Here is a 21,867-nt window from a genome sequence, read left to right on the forward strand (position 1 = left end):
AAGACAATGGACCAAATATGTGAAGAAAACGCTATTTCTGCAATATCCTTGTAATTAATACAAATTATTATCATTTTATTATTTCATTAAATAGTAATTTAAAAAATTAAAACTATTTTTAAATGCACTTCTATAGAAAAAATTAGTTTTTACGAAAATATTAGCAAAATAAAGCAAAAATGGACGGAATCCCGTGTATTTGGTCCATTGTTTTCCCCTCAGCACTCAACGAAGTGAAGTTAGTTAGTGGTTGAAGTGAAAATATCTAATTGTCAATTTTTTTATACTTCAATTTCTAAGTATTGAAAAAAAAATTTCCCGCCATCTTAACCACCAGCTAACTTCACTTCGTTGAGTGCTGAGGGTCGAGGGAAAACAGTGACTCAAGCTATAGTTTTGCAATATCTTCATGATAAATAATAGTTTTTATCATTTTATTTCTTCATAACATAGTTCTCAAAAATGAATTAATTTTTACTAAGATATTAACTAAAGGGGGTTTTGTGGTCTTGTTCCATGCGTTCAGCGAAGTGAAATTGGTTGGAACTCGAGATCGACGAGATCTATTTTCGGTTTGAGTTGTGTTCCAAGAAACTAATTTGATATTAGGTATTTTCATAAATTGGCAAAATTTCTAAGCCTGGCCTGGCTATTATTCATAATAAACTGTCTGTGGGGCTTTAAACTTTTTTTTAGAACGGGTGTGTCCCGTGTGCTTCCGGTTTACACATGCGCAGTTGCTTTTAAATGTGTAAATGACAGTCATTCATTGTTAGTTTGTCAGTGTGTTTAGTAATGTCGTCAACAAGAAAAGGCAATGAAGCGTCTATCCCAAGCTTTAAACGACGATAATAAATAAGAATTAGCACAATAGTTTGTGGTAATGCAATTTGAAAATAATGTAGGAGATACAGAATTATTTCAGCAATCAAACTGAAGTCTGATACGTACAATCTCGGGAATACTTGGAGTGTGACAAACATCTGAGAGGGGTTAAGTGAGATGAGTGATGATGCAGGATTAAAGAGTGCTTTTAATACTAGTCATTAGTCCAAAAATTTAGTTCAGTAAAAAAAAGAAAGAAAAATGGGCACAAAATGTCTTAGTTCGATAGCAGAGGAGTATTTTTACAATATCAATCCTCTGGCCCAAAGAATTGCAGAAGATGTTTCTGCAACGAAAGAGGCTTATGAAGGCCTTTGGAACACCTTGAGTTTATCCGAACAGAATCAAGCAATTGACGAGACTATAATTACTCCAGAAATTGCACTCAAATATGCTTCAAGGAAGCTGGAGTCCGTCAAAGAGTTTCCAAAATCATATCCGAAGCTTTGCATTCAGACTGGGATGAAGTATATTATCGACGAGACAGGAACGGTAATTGCAATTTTTTAGTTTTCCTACTATTATATTTTCTAAGTGCTATTGCAGTATGATATAAAATCGGAAAGATACGTTGAATTCTGCAAAAGCGGTATGTTGCTCTAATTCATATATACATGAATTTTAAAATTTTTATGTTTAAAATTTTGAGAATCAACATATTATAATTTTAATGTCGAAAGTCGCGGGGATAAAGTTTACGAATCCTATTTTCACTTTATTCGATATCTATAAGTTACAATCATTGCAATATCAAATACTTTAAATCTATAAAACTTTTAGATTTCAACATTTAGAAATTTGAAGGTTATCAATTTTGTCAAATTTTGAGCTTAATGTCTTCTAAACTTTAAGAGAATTTTAAACTCAGTTCATTTAAACTGTTGTATGTGAAGAGTTTAAAAAAAATGGATGATGAAATCCACGAAAGTCGCTGCGAATTTTTAAGGAGAAATCTAAGTGAGCTTTATTATTATTATTATTATTATTATTATATTATATATATATTTTATATATTATAATTTATTGATATTATTAACAAATTGTTTAGAATGACATTATTTATTTAACAAAAGTCATGGATGTTTGTTTTATTTTGAATTAAAGATAAAAACTGCAATTTTTAATCAATACTATATGATCAAGGGCTGATTTTATTGCTTGAAAGATTATTTACAATTCTGTTTGTTTTTGTTTAATTAAAATTAAATATTTAGGAAAAAATTTCTCCGCAAACATATAAACTGCAATTTTAAAAAAGTATGTTTAATAACCCAATAAATAATCCAATAAAGAAAGCATGATGTCATCATTTTTACTGGATAAAAATTATTGTTTTTTCCTTGAATTAAGACTACCTTACTAAAAAAAGTCAGCACTCGTTACAAATGGTCAAAAGTTCTGACGATTTCTTTAATCGGGTTAATCGGTTTTCAGGATTACGAATTAAAAATAAAATTTGTTTAATGTTGTATATATCTCGTGAAGAGAAACATCAAAATTCGCTGCAATTAACATTAGGTCTATTTTTGTCGATTTTATAAATCATTACAAAAAGTTTCGAAAAGTGTCTTGTTTGTAATTGCAACTTTTCTAGGACAGTTTGCTTTTAGTCCTAGAGTTTGAAGCTTCAAAATTTTCTGTGGTTTTCAATTTCTCTTTGACTTTAAGATTCTCTAAATTGATACTTTGAGGCTTTCAAATTCAAAGTCCTCGGAATTCAAAAACTTTAATTTTTGTATCTTTAACAAAGTCGTTTGCAAGTATTTGGTCTACTTTTAAATCTCAACTTAATTGCTTGTATATTTTGAACTTTGAAACTTTAAAGTTCGAAAACGTCGATATATCTTTTTTAATTGTTGGGTTTGGTGAACTATAAATCTAATCCTCGGAACTTGAAAATAGATACTTTTGAAGGTCTCGGAAGCTGGAATTACAACATTTTCATATTGATGTGGGCACTATGCCATAATTTAGTGCTTATTTAGTGCTAATTTATGCTGCAGAAAAAAAATTTTGTGCCCGGTAATTTTGGCCAAAAACATGTAGTAATGCTAGCTCCAGCTGAAGCCACAACTCCGGTATGCGAAACTCGGAAACTATTAGTGGTATCAAATTCTCCTTTGCGCAGGAATTTAGTGCTGATTAAGTGCTCTGGATTTGTGCTATTCAAAAAATCCGGGCACTTTTAGTTTTACCAAAAACGTGTGGTAATTCTGCCTTCAGGTGACTAGTGTTATGAAACTCGGAAACTATTAGTGGTATCAAGATCTGCTTTGCGCAGGAATTTAGTGCTAATTAAGTGCTAATATATTCTGCAAAAACTAAATTTTGTGCCCAGTAATTTTGATCAAAAACATGTAGTAATGTTAGCTTCAGGTGACTGGTATGCGAAACTCGGAAACTATTAGTGGTATCAAGATCAGCTTTGCGCAGAAATTTACTGCTAATTAAGTGCTCTAGATTTTTGCTATGCAAAAAATCCGGGCACTTTTTTTTTTACCAAAAACGTGTGGTAATGCTGGCTTCAGGTGACTCTGGTATGCCAAACTCGTCAACTATTAGTGGTATCAAATTCTCCTTTGCGCAGGAATTTAGTGCTCTGGATTTGTGCTATTCAAAAAGTCCGGGCACTTTTTTTACCAAAAACGTGTGGTAATGCTGGCTTCAGGTGACTGGTGTTGTGAAACTCGGAAACTATTAGTGATACCAAGATCTGCTTTGCGCAGGAATTTCCGAGTTTCACAACACCAGTCACCTGAGCCAGCATTACCACACGTTTTTGGTAAAAAAAGTGCCCGGATTTTTTGCATAGCACAAATCAAGAGCATTTAATTTGCATTAAATTCCTGCGCAAAGCAGATCTTGATATCACTAATAGTTTCCGTGCTTCACATAGCAGGGTTACCTGATGCCAGCATTACTACATGTTTTTGCTCAAATTTTAGTTTTTGCAGAATATATTAGCACTTAATTAGCACTAAATTCCTGCGCAAAGGAGAATTTGATACCACTAATAGTTTCTGAGTTTCGCATAGCAGTCACCTGAAGCCAGCATTACTACACATTTTTGTTAAAAAAAGTGCCCGGATTTTTTGTGAGGCATAAATCCAGAGCACTTAATGAGCACTAAATTCCTGCGCAAAGCTGATCTTGATACCACTAATAGTTTCCGAGTTTCGCATTTCAGTTACCTGAAGCTAGCATTACTACATGTTTTTGATCAAAATTACCGGGCACAAAATTTAGTTTTTTCAGAATATAGTAGCACTTAATTAGCACTAAATTCCTGCGCAAAGCAGATCTTGATACCACTAATAGTTTCCGAGTTTCGCATACCAGAGTCACCTGAAGCCAGCATTACTACTCGTTTTTGGTAAAAAAAGTCCCCGGATTTTTTGCAAGGCATAAATCCAGAGCACTTAATTAGCACTAAATTCCTGCGCAAAGCTGATCTTGATACCACTAATAGTTTCCGAGTTTCGCATACCAGAGTCATCTGAAGCTGGCATTACTACATGTTTCTGATCAAAATACCGGGCAAAAAATTTAGTTTTTGCAGAATATATTAGCACTTAATTAGCACTAAATTCCTGCTAGCTTCAGCTGAAGCTAGCAGTACCACATGTTTTTGGTCAAAATTACCGGGCACAAAATTTTTTTTTTGCAACATAAATTAGCACTAAATAAGCACTAAATTATGGCATAGTGCTTACATCAATATGACAATGTTGTAATTCCAGCTTCCGGGACCTTACTTTTGAAAAAGGTGACATTAAAAATTCGCTTTTCTTATGAAGATAGACCATAAAAAGATAAATTAAAAACATAATATACAATGGTTCTAGACTTTGCGCTGGCGTGATGAACATTCCGCTCCTTTCTCGTTCATGACTCAATCGCAAATGAATCTCAATTTATCGGATTCATCAGAAGAAACAAAATCCTACCCGTATAAAAGCTACATCATGGGCTCTTCACATTTTTCAAATCAGATGCAAAATTCCCAGAATACTGAAGTTTCGCTCAACGATGACTACCATTCATCTTCCAAACAGCTCAGTTTTTACAAATCCGATAATTACTCGGACACTGCCTTCTCAACCAGTGATCGCAGCAATCTTCTCAACAGTCTTACTGATAGTGACAATTCCGAGAATATCTTTTCGAAATTGATCAACAAGACTTCCTTACTGAAGATACAAAGTGACTACGATGACGACCTCGAGAGCTTGATGCCAATGAGAAACGCACAAAAAACATCAATTAGCGATAAGTCTCAAATGAATATTAGTTTAAGTACCATACGACAGCAGTCAAGTGACACTACAGAATCGACTGCGTTGTTAGATACTCCTAGCTCCTACAGTAGCTACCAGTCCTCTCATTTGAATCACGATGATTCCATTCCAAAGACTGGATTTGAATTTTTAGATAATTGGTAGTTTTGAATTTTTTACTTTATTACGTTTAGCATTCAATATCAGTGCTTATTATTCTATAATCTTAGTTATTTAAGAAGCTTTTTCTTATAGGATAATAATCCAGAATAGGAAACCAAATTATAATTATAGTTTCTCATTGGTTCTTTGTTTTTATAACTTAAAGATTCCATTCATTCATTTCTAAAAAGTCACCCGAATATAGTCAGTAATCAATATAGAATAGGGCGAATTGAAAAAAGTTCTTCATTCGTAGTTCTATAATGGAGCTGATAACTTTCTTTTGGGACTTAAAATGACTTCCCTAAGGTTTCATTAAAAATAAAAAAAAAATAAAAATTTTCTAAAAAAGACAGTTCTTTTGAAGTACCAATAATTTGTTTATGCCTTTTAAGTTATCAAAAAAAATAGTTTGGAGCAAGTGAATTTACACCTGTATAGCAATGATACTATAAAATATTTTTTACCATTCCTAATATACATTGAAATTGAGGAAATCGACTTTTTCGCTATTTTCTTAGAGGTTTATTAGTTTACTCTTCTATTTGACCATGAAATGTGTGATATATGTTATTAGGAATGTATTTGCAATAAAATCTGAAGCATCTTGACATTACAATAATTGAGGTTGATTTGAAATTGCAAGAAAAAATCCGAAAGGGAATATTTATTTTTACTTTACGATAAAGAGAATTTTCGGTGTGGGAATGGAGTAAAAATGGTTTTTACTGTACCAAAATTTTTGTTTGTATTGTCCTGTATCGTATATTTGCTGCAAATTATTAAAAAAGTTTATTTTCTTATAAAATTCGAGGACTCAGGCCAAATAATTTCTTTTTAATTCTTCACAACACAGATATAAATCTAGGTATACTCCAAACCTTTTTAACTTCATTCAACAAAAAATTCATATTATCATGAAATAAAAATAAAAAAATCGCTTTTATATATTTTCTTGTAATTCAGTCAATGAAATTGATTTTAATGCCAATCTTCGTACTTTTTTTTAAATTAAAGTTTCAGATATCATTTTTTGCTCGAACTTGGACTAAGAATGAACTACGCATGAAGAACTTTTTTTCGATACACCCTATTATTAATAGAATATCTACATAATTATAAATTATAAGACTGGATGAATTCCACAAGAACTATAGACTGCTTCGAACAAAGTATATAAATCATATCCAATACACAACTTATTTAGGTTCCATGACATTTGCAACACTAATCCTTTTTATAATGTTTATATTATTCACCCATAAGTTTACCATTTGATTATATGTTTCAAGAACTTTTCCAAGATGGCCACTAACTAGCAATTAAATAATTTTGAATCTTTAGATGTACACGATTTTAGGATTAAGAATTAAAAACTGAAGGATTTAAACATGAATATGTTAATAATTGAAGGTTTCAAAATCCAATGATCAAACCTATAGAATATGACATTTAAAGAAATGTTGTCAGAAGAAAAAATTTGATAATTTCGTGCCATTAGATAGGGATTTTTACCTTTTTTTTAATCCCGTCAAAAATGAAATTCACTGTAAATTTTCCAGTTACTCCAGTATCAAAAAATTTCTGGTCGGTTGCCATTCCAATGGTCACCCTGCGTCCCGGTCGCTAGTCACATTAATGATCTATTTGTTTGTTAAATTTTTTCTCCAAAGAGAATCGATGTGTGTATGTGTGTGTTGGCAAAATTTCAGTGAATTTTGTATGTGAAGAAATGTGTTTTGTGTAGCATGAAAAGTTTCTACATTTTTTAAAACATTGTATTTCATTGTGAAGTATTTTCACATTTTTTGTACCATTTTGAAATATAATACAAATGAATCTAATCTGGTAATGCTTTTCTGCAATAACTCTAGGAGATAAGGAAATAACTCAGAATGTATATTTTCGTGTTTATTACAAATCTTGTAAATAGCACACGTACACAAAACATTCATTAGCACACATTTTACTGATTCATTTCATTTTTTTTTGTTTGTACAAGTCAGTCACGCAGAATATTTACAAACAAAGAGTTATAATTTACAAAGCATTCGATGACTCACGTAGGCAATGGAAAAGAGTTTTTCATGGCAGTATCGTAATGATTACGAAATCAGTCTGGCGTTGTCAACAACGTCTATTGTTTCATTACGATTATGGCTAGAAATGCGAAGGGCGACTTTTCAAACTTTCCCTAATTTCAATATCAAATTTGGCAAATATACAAAAATATTAAATCGGGTTCAGAAATAATAATTGAACTGTTAGGAAAGCCTGGATATCCAATTGCTTCTATGTTCTAACAAAGTTGTCTGAGAGTCGCAATAAAATTATAAGAACATTGCACCATATCTTAATTTATATATAATTACAGGCATCCTAAAGTAGCTTATTAAATTGGGCAATTTTTCGCTATTGTCTGTACAAACTCGCTGACATCCTGATACAAGATGTCAGGATACTTTAAAAAATATATCTCTTAAGTTCTAGCTTTTTAATTGTTAAACCTAGATTTCTCTTGTGTATTTCATTTCGCTTAGAGAACATTTTATGGCAAGAACAATTTTTTAAATTATCTCACATCAGTCATGCCTGGTTCGGAAAATTGTGATATTCCGTCAGAGGCGTTGGCAGGTCTACAACATGCCGATTAATGTAGCGTTAGTTGAAAGGTTTCGAATTTTAGTGTTCAAGTAAAACTCACAACATCTTGAACTAAACGTCCAAAATTACAAGATATAAAAACTCAATCTCCCAAGAATCGCTACACTTAAAAACATTTTAACAACTTTAACAAAAAAAAATCGATACCCCCATGTTAAAAGAAACTCTCTCGGATTGTACGTCTAGAAAAATTGGAAGAGTTTGCAATTGCAATTTAAATGAATTCAAAAGAATTTAGGTGAGATAAAAATACTTGTCAAGAATATACCTAGTTCTAACATGAATGTATAAAAACGTGGACCTCTCAAACGTATTCCTCTGACGGTTTGGGAATATTAGCCGGTAATCTAAGAGTATTCGGCACCCTGTTAGTACTATCAGGTAGTTCAGCAATATCTATAAATACGCCAACCAAACTTTCAAAGTTTGGTCCCCAATTTAAAAGATAATCCCAGCTGAGGGCGGTGTTGGCCGATGGCGACCCATTGGTAGTCGGCCTATAGAGTCCTCCCATGTGTGTCGAGAGATCGTCATCAGAAGCCACCAAGGTGCTCAGCGACCCCCGAAATGAGCTGTCAAACCCGTCGTAGTTGATGTTCGGCGGTAGGGGAGGTTTGGTGGACGGCGAGGACTCGCTCGTCCTGTCGGGAACCTCATCTTCTGGTTTGCTAAACAAGTCATCCGATCGTTTATCCTCGACCAAAGAGTTGTTATCGTACTCGATTTCCGAACAGGTGAAGCTATCGTTACCGCTCTCGTCCGTAGTTGAAGAAGTGCGCCTCTTCAGTCTCTCAGGTGGCGGGGTGTGCCTTCTGTGCAGATGAAGAGGACCATGGGTTGGAGGTCCTCTCGCTTCACTCGATGAGCTCACAGCATCCAGTGTGGAAACGAGACTCGAAGTCCTCGGTCTTGAATTGAGCCTCTCGATTTCCTCAGCGGTTAGACCCATTGGTCCCGAAGAAACATTGTTGACGGTCTCATTTGATTGAGGAACTTTCCGACTGGCAGTGGACCCAGAAAGTTGGCTCATGATTGGAGAGTTGAGACTCCTCTCGCTGTTGGAATTAAGGGCGTCTTTTCCAACTCCTCCAGAAGAGGAGGTCGTTGCCAGAAGAGCACTTTGGAGTGGCTTTCCGCTGATATCGTGGAGAGTGAGAATCCGCGGTTGTTGAGCAGATAACTCACTGCTGGGGGAAAGTCGAGCTAGTGGAGTACTCTGGTGAAGCTTTTGGGTAGATCCTGGAGGTTGGCCAACTTGTGGAGGTGGCATCGCTCTGGGTGGAAAGGGCGCTGTGTGACGGTGTTGTTGTCCGTTGTGTTTGTGGTGGTTAGCATAGTTTCCAATGGGTGGAGAGGTTGCTTTGTATTTCCTCATCCCGGCTCGGTAGCCCTGGTAATGATAGACTATGTCAATATCGCTTGGAGCGATCGAACTCGCATTCTCAAGATCGTAATGCTCGGGCATATCCGGCTCGGGATTATGTTCATGAGAGTGAAGGGAGTTCTGAGTTGGCGGGGGAAGTGGAAGATGCTCGTCCCGGATTGGAGGAGACTTCGTGACTTCTCTCTCGATAATGTCGGGTCGTTGAGGTCGATGCTCGCTTGCGTTTATCTCGCGCTCTTTGTACTTCTTTGATATCAATTCAGGTCCCAGATGACCGACACCTCGTAAGTCGGAGGTGTCGGATATGTAGGTGTTTTCATGTCTCGAGAGTATGTTGTCGCCTTGAGAACCGACTAAATTATTTCCGGTGATGATGGCATTCGTACTTTTGTTGACCACAGTCGTTGCTGATTTTTCTTTGCTCTGTCTTCTGAGTCGAAAGACAACAAAACTGACCAAGATGGCGACTAAGAGTGTGATGAAGAACACGATTACGAGAGTTATTCCGATACTGAGAGGATCTGCTGCAGCTGCTGCGGAAATTCCGATTGCTCCTCTGCAACCAAGACCGACTTTTCCATGGTAGATGACATCTTTTAATATTGATCCAGAGCCGTTAAAAGGCTGGAGTTCTCCATTGATTGTGAAGTTTGCTAGACAACCTTCGAAACTCTTGGGTCCTCCATTGTTATGGACATAGTAGAGGTCTTGTCTGATTCCTCCGATAGTAAGAATTGACAAATAGGGATCCAAAAAATCGTGAACACCTGCGGAATCCAATTCATCACCTGCTAAGTTGCCATCAATGAGGAGTTTTAGACCTCGAGAGTGGGCGTGAAGAGTTAAGTTGTGCCAACGACCGTCTGCCAAGCTTCCTTCTACGGATCCTGTCATATTGACTGGAGATCCAAGCAGAGATGCATACATCAAGTGTCCATTACTCAGCTGAAAAGCAATAAATATTGTCAGATTTTGATCAAGGATTCTTAGATATTAGATCAGAAAACAATCTTTAGTGATGTAATAATTACCTCGACCGAAGTAAAGTGCTTATTAGTAGCAGCGTATATCAAGACTCCATCGGGTTTCACAGTTCTGAACATCAAGCTGATCGTTTTTGCTGGAGGTGGACTTGAAGTGAAGAGTGTATCTTCATTTATAGCTCTTGTGACTCGATGTTTATGCCATAAAGTAGAACCACCATAAAGATATTCCAAGAGTTGCATTCGACGATGTTTCTCTGAGATCTACAAGAAATTGGAAACAATTATTGATGGAAATGTTACATGAAAATGAAAGGACATTTTTAAACTCAAATTTGAAACTCTTGTCTACCTTAAATTCTACGTAGCCGCCTTCGCTCAAATTCACTGGTTCTAGTGCTCCCTGACAATTAGGAGCAGTAACTCTACCACACTGGCAAGCTATTTGATGCCACTTATCGTAGCATTTTCCAGACCTACCACAAATGGAATTGGAATCTTCCTTATTTCTAGTGCAGGGATTGCGTTCGGATCTTCCGCAAGTTGATTTTACTCCCCGGGATGATAACGGATTTGTGAGATTGACAGATCTTCCGTTTATTGAGACAGAATGGACGCAGCCAACTAGGTCATCTGAATGGACTTGGCCAGGTCGTTCCAGAAGAGGATCAACACTTGCTAGTCCACCAAGCATCAAAGGATTATTATTGAAGTTCAGAGTTCTAGAAGAAATTTGTACCGAACAAATTAGTATTAATAAATGAATTAATATCTTAAACGAAATCAGTAGATTTTAATTTAAAGTACTAACCCCGTAGGTCCGATATCATCCGCATAGCACATTCCATCTCCAGGTTTGCAGTCATCACAAACATCACCATGTTCCTTACATTTAGAGACACTCAGAGATACCACTCTTCCATTTCTCGTCGCCGTTACCTTTCTCCATCCTCCATCAGCCAAAGATTTTTCAGCTTTTATCGTGATGGAAGTGATTGCACTTCTGGCTCCTCCATAAGAAAAAACGATCCTGCCGTCAATTAATTCCAGAACAACGAAATCTGAACGACCTGCACTCTGTGGTCCATAATTGTATAACAAAAGAGCGTCGGGTTTAGTTGTTGCGAAAACGATTGTTATGTCGTTTGTGTTGGAGTCCAGAGCTGGGAAGGACATGTAAGAGAGTTCGTCAAATCCAAAGGTTGACTTTTCACAATGCCTGCCGTAACGTCCGTCTGAACAGCTGCACCGATAACCAGGTTTCTGTCCAACGCAAAGACCTCCATGCAGACAAGGATTCGGCCTGCAAGAATCAGCGATCGCTTCGCAGTGATTTCCTCTGTAACCAGCTCGGCAGAGGCAGAAGAAACTCGAACCATCAGGACTTTCCTTACAAGAACCTCCATTTCTACAAGGATTGCTTGCACAGACGTCTCCTCTTTCCAATTCGCAGAACTTTCCTTCTCGATCGAGAGGACATGTGCAATGAAAATCGTATCCCAATCGACGACATTGTCCACCCTGAAAGCAAAATTCATCGAGTTAGGAAAAAGCACGTTCAAATAAATCAAATTAGAAATTAAGGCCGACAACATTAACAAGTGAAGCAAGAGTAATATCTTTTAGGAAGGTACGCTTTTATTAAACATGTTTATATAAATTCTCTCTACTTCTTAGCGTAATACCAAACAAGTCAAACATCCTCTCGAGCTTGGGAATATAAATATTACTTAACGGTCTGACGCCCCATGATGTAAAGATCCAGTACATAAATCATCTATACTCACCAACTGACATGGATTCGGCGAACATGGATCTTGTTTCCTTTCGCATCTTTCTCCTGTAAAGCCATCTCGGCACTTACAGACCATCTCCTGAATTACTTTCGGCGATGTTAAGATCAACGTTGGACTGTCGGTGATTCTGGCATCTTCGTAAATGGCGATTTCATCGGAACAAGTTCCCCCATTGTCACAGGATGAGTGTTTGCAGGGAGAATAGCCAATAGTCACGGAATTACTTTCTAGCAAACTTTGGATTTGATCTTGCTTACGAGTCAGAAAGTCAATAACTTCCTCTTTTGGAAGACAGCCTTGTGGGGTTGCAATTGCCAAATAAATTTCCAGATTTGCTTCATTCTCATTGATGCTGTAGATTGAGAGAGTATCGCCGACGTTAATGTTTTCTTGAAGGGTGTCTAAAAATGCTCGGTAGTGTTGACTCAGGAAGTCCTTTGATGTCATTTTGGAAATTTCGAGAGCAACGCTGTTTTCGACTGTTACGTTTGTGAATGTTGAAAAATCGACTGTCACCTTTGATATCACGTCAGGATGTCGACCGTCATTGCCAGAAACGCTCAAAGAGTATCCGAGACCTGTAAAAAATTATGATTACTTTATTCCAAATTATAATTAATAAAAGGACAGTATCTTAGATAAGAAAGCAAAAGATTGAATGCTAATCGATATTATATCTTCTTCGTTTAATTTCGAAGATAATGTTGCTCTTTGAAACGGATGCAGCCTTTCTTTATGAATTCTATGAATTATTAATGGCACAGCATGCGTGTAATTTTCAGACTAATTTATGAACTTTCGAACACGAACCTGGCGTAATTTTGCTGGTATGCAAATCGCAACCGACTGGTATGTTGAGCACGCCAGAGTTCGAACCGTGCAATATTTTGCAAGTGTAGTCACCGGTGGTGTCAGGATCGTTTGGATGGACGTTTGCAATTTTTCCCAAGGGAGTCAGACCATTGTAGGAATGCACCATTACGTGAACAGATCGCGGAGTTGAGGGGCAGTCATTCTGATCTTGGACGATTATTGTTAACGTATGTTCATTTTTCATTCGTGGGGTACCTGAATCTTCCACTTCGACCTACAGAAACAAAGATAAAAATAAATTCTAGATTAATAAATCTTAATAAATTAATAAATATCAGCATTATTAAACTTTGCATTGACGATTAATAATACAAATACAAAACCATACTGCTATGATTTCAATTTGAGATTAAACAATTTTAAGCACATCAAATAAAAATTTGTTCCTTTGATTAGCATTAAATGTGAAATTTTAATTTACTTATTCCCCATTTCAAAATATATTTTCAAAATTTTTAAAATATATATTTTAAATATATTTTCAATATTTTTCATCATTAAATTGTTAACTTTCCATATATATTTTAGTCTCAAATTTGAGAGAGTACAATTTTTAAGATTTCATTTTGAATATGTCAAATATTGCTTCCTTACAGGGAATAAATAAATTCGCTTCCTCATAGAGGGAGGTTTACTTTCTCTTTATCAACAAAATTGACATTTATTTCATCAAGTTGATGTTTCTCCCTCATACAAAAAATCTTATTTCCAGATCATCAGAGAGGCCATCAAAAGGTAAATAAATGTGTCTTTTCGCAACGAACAAATTTTCAAGTTACAGTACTACTATATTCTCATCAAAAAAGTTGTCCTCATAGGAATGAGGTAAATATTTTTTTTTTCAAAAATTCAAGAACGATATTATCAGGTCATCAAAGGTCATGAAAGGTTCTATAATAGGTCAATTGATGCGTTTCGAAGCCGCGAACAAATACACTATATATAGTAGTGTTGTAACACTTTTTCAACATTTTTGTGGAATCCTTCAAATCTTTCTGAAATCTTAAAATTCCAATGAACGGGAAAAATGCTTCTGGGGGAAAAATACCAGTAATAAATGGAATTTTTTTAATATTTGAGTGATGAGCTTGATTTACAGCAATGTCTTCTTTTTGGTAAAAATTGCACTTGTGTTAAATTAAGTATTTTAAAAAAATGAACCTTTCTTCGGAAAATTTAGCAGGTCAACGGAAATATTGATCACTGACTACGTCTTGGGATAGCCTTGTGAGGAATTTTGTTATTTTATTTAAAATAGTAAGATTCAATTCTTTCTTTTCAAAAAGTGAATTTTGAAAATTCGGTTTGTTATGTCCTTATGGTTCCCGACCATTCAATTGAAAAGCAAGTTGGAAGGCAAAAATTTAATTGTCAAATGACGGACAGAAAAAATCTAGCACGTACTTTATTATTATGGATTTAAGAATATCTTACCACAAGATCCAACTGTTGAGTTATCTCCCTATCCAAACTTTTCGTAGTCCTCAGAACCCCGGAATGTTTATCCAAACTGACTAAATCGCTCTGCCTTCCCCCAACCAACCTATATGAAAATGGAGCTCCATTCGGTGGTAAATCTGGATCCATAGCCGTGAGGGTCATGATAATAGTACCAGCCGGTTCGTTCTCGCTAACATAACCGATCACTTCACTGGAAGCGAAATCAGGTCCGTTATCATTAACATCCAAGAGCTCGATTCGAACGGTTGCAGTGCCGGTTTGAGGCGGCGATCCAGTGTCTATGGCGCCGATTATCAATTCATACGTGGGCACAGTTTCACGGTCTAGTTGTTTCGCCGTCTCGATGTCGCCAGTTTGCTGATCGACCTTGAACGCCTGGCCCACGTTTCCACCGATAATTGAGTAGGAAAACTGATTATTCTGCGGCCTAACGTCCTTGTCAACTGCGCGAACTGCCAAGACTCTCGTTCCTTGCCCAGCTCCTTCAGAAACGCTTGCATCATAAACATTCTGCAAGAATTCTGGTGGGTCATTGCCATCTTGGATCGAGATAATCACTTGAGCTTCATCAGTATCATTTCCTCGAATCCCGCCTCCATTTTTGGCCATAACAGTCAACACAACTCGATTCTGCGTTTCCCGATCTAATCTTCTAGAAACGCTAATCATTCCCGATTCTGGTCCAATTGCAAATCCTTTGTCGTTTGAAGATCCAACGAAAAGGTAATACACCCTTCCATCGTTTCCAGCATCTTGATCTGTTGCTTGAACGAATCCAACTGATGTTCCTACTTCTGCGCTTTCGGAAACATCCATATGGAACACTGGTTGAACGAACTTTGGATAAAATTCATTCATGCCGGTGATGTGAACAAGAACGGTTGTAAACCCAACCATTTGAGGATTTGTATCCGGATTTGCAGCTACGATATCCAATGTGTAATCGTTAGCCTCTTCGTAGTCGAAACTGATTTTAGAAATGATCACTCCAGTGTCTTGTTGAATCTGGAAGTGTTCCTTTCCACTCCCGCCGAGAATTTTGTACTGGATGACTGCGTACTTCGGGGAGTCGATGTCTTTCGCTATAACCCTGTAGACAAAGTTATTCGGTGGCGAATTTTCTGGAAGATAAGCTTCATAGAGACTCTGGTTAAATGTCGGTGGGTTATCGTTGATGTCAGAAACGTTGACAGTCAAAGTGGCGATCGCTTGTTTGGACTCGAAGCCTAAATCGGTTGCTGTGATGTTGAGACGATATTCTTGAATGGTATCATAGTCCAACGGTTCCAAGATCGTAATCGCACCAGTGATGGGATGAATAGAGAATTCCTGACGCTCGTTTCCAGCGGAAATTCTATAACGAATCATTCCGTTCGGTCCATCATCTCCATCAACAGAACTCACTGTCAAAATTGTCGTGTTAATTGGTTCGTTTTCGGGAACTCGGACTTGATAGCTAACAGCAGCGAAAGTTGGAGCATGAAGGTTTTCGCCAGTCATTACCAAAGTTAATGGCACTTCGTCCATTTGAGGCGGTACGCCCTTATCAAGAGCACGTGCTTTCAAAACGAAGGTTGTTCCCGACTTGAGAGAGGTTAGAGCCTTCTTCACATAGACCCAACCTGATTTTTGGTCCACGCCAAAGAACTCGCTACCATTTCCGTTAGCCAGAGAATATTCAATTTCAGCATTGACTCCAAAGTCTGCTTCATCAGTAGCGATGAGCTGCATGAGACGCTTACCCATTGGAAAACCTTCTGGTACAGGTGTTAGGTATGATCGCTGTTCAAATTTGGGAGCTTTGTTGTTGGCGTCGACGATGCTGATGTAGACTAGAGTTTTAGAAGACATGGGTGGTTTTCCATTGTCTGTAGCTACGACAGTCAAAGAGTAGACGTTTTCTGGCGAAGATGATCTATGGGTGTGTTTGTATCTTAGAGTTCTCTTGCTGAAGATATCTCCAGTTGCTGGATCCATTGTAAAGAGATCTGACGGTTGGAGAAGACTGTACGATATCACGGAATTTGGACCCTGCTTGTCTCTGTCGGTGGCTGTTACTTCACCAACATAAGCCATTTGTCGCTGTAGTTCTGGAAAGTGGAAGTGGTAGGATTCTTTGTCGAATTCTGGAGAGTTGTCGTTCTGGTCTTGGATTGTGATTGTCAGGGGTGTTTCTGCTGCCCAAGCTCCGTCAGCTGCGGAGACCTGAGGAAATAAAATACACATTTTTTGAGCAAAAAACAAACAATACATAATATAATAATACAAATATATAACAATGCAACGTGAAACCTTCCATTAATATATAATTAATAATTAAATAATAAATTGCACCAAGTGTTTATAAACTATTTAGGTTGGAAATAAAAATAAAAATTCTTCGAAGTTCTATATCTTCTATCTTTTCTTGAAATGCTTAAACTATAGTGAAATTACCTTGAGAAGATATTCATCTTGTTCTTCACGATCAAGATGTCCAGTGACCGTGACGTTTCCACTCAAAGGATCAATGGCAAACTTCCCTCCCGAATTCTCTGTGAAACTGTAGGTGACATTTGCATTTTGTCCAATGTCCTGATCACTGCTGGTAATTTTAATTACGAAAGCTCCAAACTCAGCGTTTTCTGTAACATTGACACTGAACAATCTTGTAAAACGAGGTGGATTGTCGTTCTTATCGAGAACAGTGATGAGGACCGTTGTTGTGCCAGTTAGTCTTGGTTCGCCATGATCTCTTGCTTGAACAATCAGCTCGTAGGAAGATATCTAAAAAGATATAAAAAACGTTAGTTTTTTATTTGATTCATATTTGAAGATACTCTTTTATTTATTTATTAATTTTATATTTACCTCTTCTCTGTCTAATTTATTATTGGTGGTAATTTCGCCTGAATTCTCGTCGATGGTAAAAGATTCCTCGAAGTCATCAAGCAGGTGATAAGTGACTTGGCCATTTTCCCCGGAATCTGCATCTCTTGCTGATATTTTAGTTACAAATTGAGGTGGATATTCATCTTCTGGTACAGTCGCGTTGTAAATTGCATTTTCTATTACTGGTGCATTGTCGTTGGCGTCTGTGACGTTGACTAACAATTGAACGACACTTCGCAGAGGTGGATTTCCGGAATCCCGAACTTCCACCCAAGCCTCGTAATGGGGAGCGGTTTCAAAATCAAAACCAGAAGCTACCAAAACCTAAAAAAGAAACCATTGCGATTTTCAAAGATATGTTATGATATTGAATCCATTTTTATTATCAATAAAATCATTCAATAAAAGTAAAATAATATCATTTTGAGAAATTTTTAATTTTAGACCATCCAGCTGAAACCATGATTAATTTAAGTATTCGATTCAACAATTAAATTTTCAAATTTGAATTGAATTCTTCAAAATTGAAAAATTAAATGTAAATTTTCAAATTAAAAGTCTGTAGAACTGAAAAAATAAACCATTTTTAATTCAATTTAATTTAATTTTTAATTGAATCCTAATTCTCCATTTTACATGACGTTTTATAGAATTAATAAATATTAGTTACAGAAGTGTTATTTGACCGAACGATAGTAAAACTTACATCCCCTTTTCCTAAAAAATATTACTGAATATGGCAAAGCTTTCTTCAGACTTTCAACATGTTTTTAAATAAGTTTGATATTATTTTTCAAATACACTTGCCTCTCCAGTATGGGGTTCAATTCTGAGAGCCTCGCCAACATTTCCTCCAGCCATACCGAAAACCAAATTACTCGCTGCGCCAGAAGTGGGAGTTGTCGCGCTGAGTGTTGTAATAATTCGACCTTCTGGGACATCTTCTGGTAACGTGAACCTGGTATTAATCGAAGGTCGGAAGCTCGGGAATAGTTGTCTCTCCCACAGGTGAATTACTAAGTCAGCCGTGACTGTTTGAGGCTCGGCACCAGAGTCAGAGGCTTGAATTTGTAATTGGTATGTGCTTTCACTGCTCGACAATTCTTGAGTTGATCTAATAACTCCATTGTGTGGGTCGATGATAAATCGCTTTGCATCTTCTCCTTTGAGACGGTAAACGATTCGGGAATTTTCACCATCATCGTCATCAATCGCCTTGGCTCCGAAGACAAAATCCCCTAAAAAAAGGAAAAATTTTATTTTATTAGCTAATTGGTTGGATGTGAGTTAATAAGAAATTTTAAAACTCTTTCTTCTTCGGTAATTCAGTTTCCATTCTGATATTAGAAGAGTGAATTGTTAAGTATGAGTTATTACTAGATATATGATTAAAAATAGTCAAAACAGCTTTCTGTGTTTTTGTTTTCTTTTGGTTTTTCTTTATCCTGGGGACTGAATTTATTGAATATGAGAAAACTTGTTGTAAGTTTAGAATTTATGGAGTCTTTCATCATCGACTTGAATGCAATTTCATTTCATGGAAAAAATTCCATTTTCTCGCGAGGATCGTGGAGCTAGAGGTGGACGGATTTGTAGTGGCCAATGGTTATTTAGCATAATAATTTCGTACCGGGTTTAGTGCCTTCCGGCACGTAGGCTGTATATCTCGGGCTGGAAAATCGAGGTGCATTGTCGTTTAAATCTGTCACGGAAATGGTCAGATTGACGGCAGATGCACGCGGTTCGGTTGGGCTGGAGTCTTGCGCCACCAACGTCAAGTGGTAAACGGCTGTCTGTTCCCTGTCGAGAGGTTCCACAGCGACTATCTCGCCTGTACCAGGATTCACAGAGAATTTTTCTGCCTTGTCTCCTAGGAGACTATATCTGCAAATAGAAAAGAGTTTTGTGAAATAAACTAATAGTTGATGAAGTTGTTTTGCTTCCTTTTAGAATTACAATTAAAAGCAGGTATTCATAGCAAAAAATAGAGTCTTAACAATATTGCAACATGTTTCAAACAAAATTCATTAAATTCAAAGAATTATTGATCATTCCTTGACGAAGTGCAATTGTACCTCATTATATTTGCTCAAATAAAATTTGTTTAAACCAAACATATTTGTTCTTCTTATAGTTTTCTTAGTTAGATATTTGCTGCTTTCAAGTCCACAGAGCTAAAATATTAAAATTTATGTAGATTAAACCTTAAGGAACTTTAAATCCTAACCCATTACTTTAAGAATTAGAAGAGGCCGTTTTCTGAGTTTTAAAATAGTAAAACTTTCAATTTATTTCAATTAAGTGGCTTTTGGTATGATTTTCTGAAAGAATTCATAGGTACAGTGCCGATTATGATATTTAAAGATTTGCAGTATTTTTATTTTTCATAAGTATTTTTAATAAATACAGACTGTGATAATGATTTAGGAAGACTTGTCTAATTCTTAATTTTTACCAATTTTCAAATTTCAACTTTTGGTAAAATCTAGGAAAATTATGGCAAATATTTGAAAGTCATGCAAAACGAACCGTAAAATCTAATCTTTAAAATTGGTTTAAAAATGTAAAAAAAAGTTTACTAGGTTTTGAATTATTATAAAAAATATATGTAGTGATTGACTTTCAAATTTTAGTCATAATTTTCTTAGATTTTAAGTGAAGATGAAGTTGAATCTTGAAAATTGGCAAGAAGTGAGTGCATCTTTTTAATAACTAGTTGTATAGGTGTCCTCATTCTTCTGGACGGTACTGCACCTATGTAATTCTTTTAAAAAATCATACCTAAACCCAAGCAATCGAAAGTAATATTTCTAGAAGAAAAAAATCTCTTTAAGGTATTAAACGATAACATTTTCAGAAATTCGATTACTTTATATAACCCTTGTAATATTTCTAATCTTTGAAATTTTGTGTAATTCTGCGTACATGACAGAAATCGTAGTGATAATTTCTCGAAATATTCTTAATTATAATATTTAAAAAACCCAGATTTCTTGTTGAAAATTTAGCATGTATGTACATAAATCCATGAAAAACTTTTTCGATTAATGCAAAGTTTCTTATCACTTTAATGAACTTTATGACAAGAAAATGCGACATTACTTTTAAAATTAATCATCATTCAAATCCTTTCCTAAATTAAAAAAAAAATGTTTCAGAATTATATTTACCGAATTTTGGCATTGAGTCCTTCGTCCTTGTCAGTCGCCACAGGGTTGCCTACCCAAGTACCAGGTGGTGAATTCTCAGTAACTGAAACTTTGTATTCCTGTCGAGCGAATTCCGGACTATGATCATTTACATCCAGTACAACAATTCTGACGATCCCTGATCCGGTTAAAGGTGGTGAACCTGAACAGAGAAAGGGGAACAATGTTGTCAGTTTATTTTCTCTGAAGAGTCCATAGTCTATTAAAATACAACGAATAATTGACAAAAATAAATCAAAATCATTAATAATTAATGTATGCAAGCTTTTATGGATTCTTGCAGATAAAATACGATACTAAATCCACAAGATACCTTGCAATTCTTCGCAAAAAGGATAATCGGCAACGTCTGGGGGGTGTAAACCTCTTGGTCGAGTGAGTGAGAAAATAAGATAGAGAAAGAGGGACGAGATTGATGAATACATAAGGAAAAGAGATGACCAACTAGGTTCCTACACTACGGGAATGTATCGTGACGAGAAGTCCGAGAGCCATAGCGTTCAGATCTCAGCGGGATGCTTCTATAAATTCCCATAGAAAGTCAGCAGTGTTCCCCGGTTACATAATTCAGCCAGTTTATAGACCAAATTCGTTATCGAGTTATTACACCGCAGTCCATATTATTCAAAATTCAAAGGTTCAACCTCTTATGTGTTCGATGAGAAAAACTATATCTTTATTTAAAGATCTGATTAACATACGAAAATTATTCAGTTTTATATTTAAAAAATTTTCATTTACGGAGAGTTAAATAAATGCGTTTATAAGAGGAAAATAAAATACGTTTATTTTAACCAAAAAAAGTCGGTTATTTGTTTTATATATTGAGACATAAAATTTATCATTGTAATCCTATGATTATAAAATAAATGTGTGTGATTAAATAATAAGAAAGAAGTAATTCTTTTGTTTCTCGTTATTCTAGGAAACTATCCATTTTTAACCCTCATAACCGCTTAAATTATATTTTTTATTAAACTATTTTATCAGAGTTACTGATACCAAAACATTGTTTTTGATTATGTTGGTTTTATTAATGTAGTAAATTCTAAATTCATAAATGTTGCGAAATATTTTTCTATACAAAATTGTCTTTAAAGTGGAAAGCTTCTTGCTTGAGAGTTCTAGCACAAAAATTGAATCTTGAGAAGAGCTGCTCTGGCATTCGACCAGGCTAACGGCCATTTATCGCAGAAACCGGGTGCCGATTGAATGGAGTAGATATGAACCAATTAATGTGCAGAGCCTACCACAAATGGACATTTACCTGATCTAAGGAATTATAGAATAGCCTGCTGCCCA

General features: G+C 35.9%; 2 protein-coding genes across 2 annotated transcripts in view; one reads left to right on the forward strand and one right to left on the reverse strand.

Annotated features, from left to right (window-relative positions):
* The first annotated feature begins 382 nt into the window (after positions 1–382).
* On the forward strand, positions 383–7,168 carry LOC117168751 (uncharacterized protein C1orf198 homolog). Its single transcript, XM_033354501.1, has 2 exons — positions 383–1,377; positions 4,731–7,168. The coding sequence occupies exons 1-2, from the start codon at positions 1,087–1,089 to the stop codon at positions 5,325–5,327; spliced, it is 888 nt and encodes a 295-aa protein (XP_033210392.1). The 5' UTR covers positions 383–1,086; the 3' UTR covers positions 5,328–7,168.
* Positions 7,169–7,244: 76 nt separating this feature from the next.
* The window catches only part of LOC117169832 (cadherin-related tumor suppressor), a 205,827-nt gene continuing 191,204 nt past the window's right edge, over positions 7,245–21,867 (reverse strand). Inside the window, exons 8-19 of the mRNA XM_033356341.1 lie at positions 20,527–20,707; positions 18,987–19,240; positions 18,164–18,594; positions 17,336–17,680; positions 16,922–17,251; positions 14,459–16,690; positions 12,962–13,238; positions 12,143–12,729; positions 11,167–11,876; positions 10,708–11,077; positions 10,404–10,619; positions 7,245–10,317 (exon numbers count right to left, since the gene is read on the reverse strand). Of these exons, the coding sequence (XP_033212232.1) occupies positions 8,293–10,317; positions 10,404–10,619; positions 10,708–11,077; positions 11,167–11,876; positions 12,143–12,729; positions 12,962–13,238; positions 14,459–16,690; positions 16,922–17,251; positions 17,336–17,680; positions 18,164–18,594; positions 18,987–19,240; positions 20,527–20,707 (7,958 nt within the window). The 3' untranslated portion in view covers positions 7,245–8,292. The remainder of the gene's footprint in view (positions 10,318–10,403; positions 10,620–10,707; positions 11,078–11,166; positions 11,877–12,142; positions 12,730–12,961; positions 13,239–14,458; positions 16,691–16,921; positions 17,252–17,335; positions 17,681–18,163; positions 18,595–18,986; positions 19,241–20,526; positions 20,708–21,867) is intronic.

This window comes from Belonocnema kinseyi, chromosome 3, assembly GCF_010883055.1.
Source record: "Belonocnema kinseyi isolate 2016_QV_RU_SX_M_011 chromosome 3, B_treatae_v1, whole genome shotgun sequence".
Classification (NCBI taxonomy): domain Eukaryota; kingdom Metazoa; phylum Arthropoda; class Insecta; order Hymenoptera; family Cynipidae; genus Belonocnema; species Belonocnema kinseyi.

Excerpts from the sequence above, each read along its gene's own strand:
- LOC117168751 (XM_033354501.1), top strand. The coding sequence starts at position 1,087 with ATGGGCACAAAATGTCTTAGTTCGATAGCAGAGGAGTATTTTTACAAT. Across the intron at positions 1,378-4,730 it reads TTATCGACGAGACAGGAACG|ACTTTGCGCTGGCGTGATGA; the intron begins GTAATTGCAATT and ends CAATGGTTCTAG.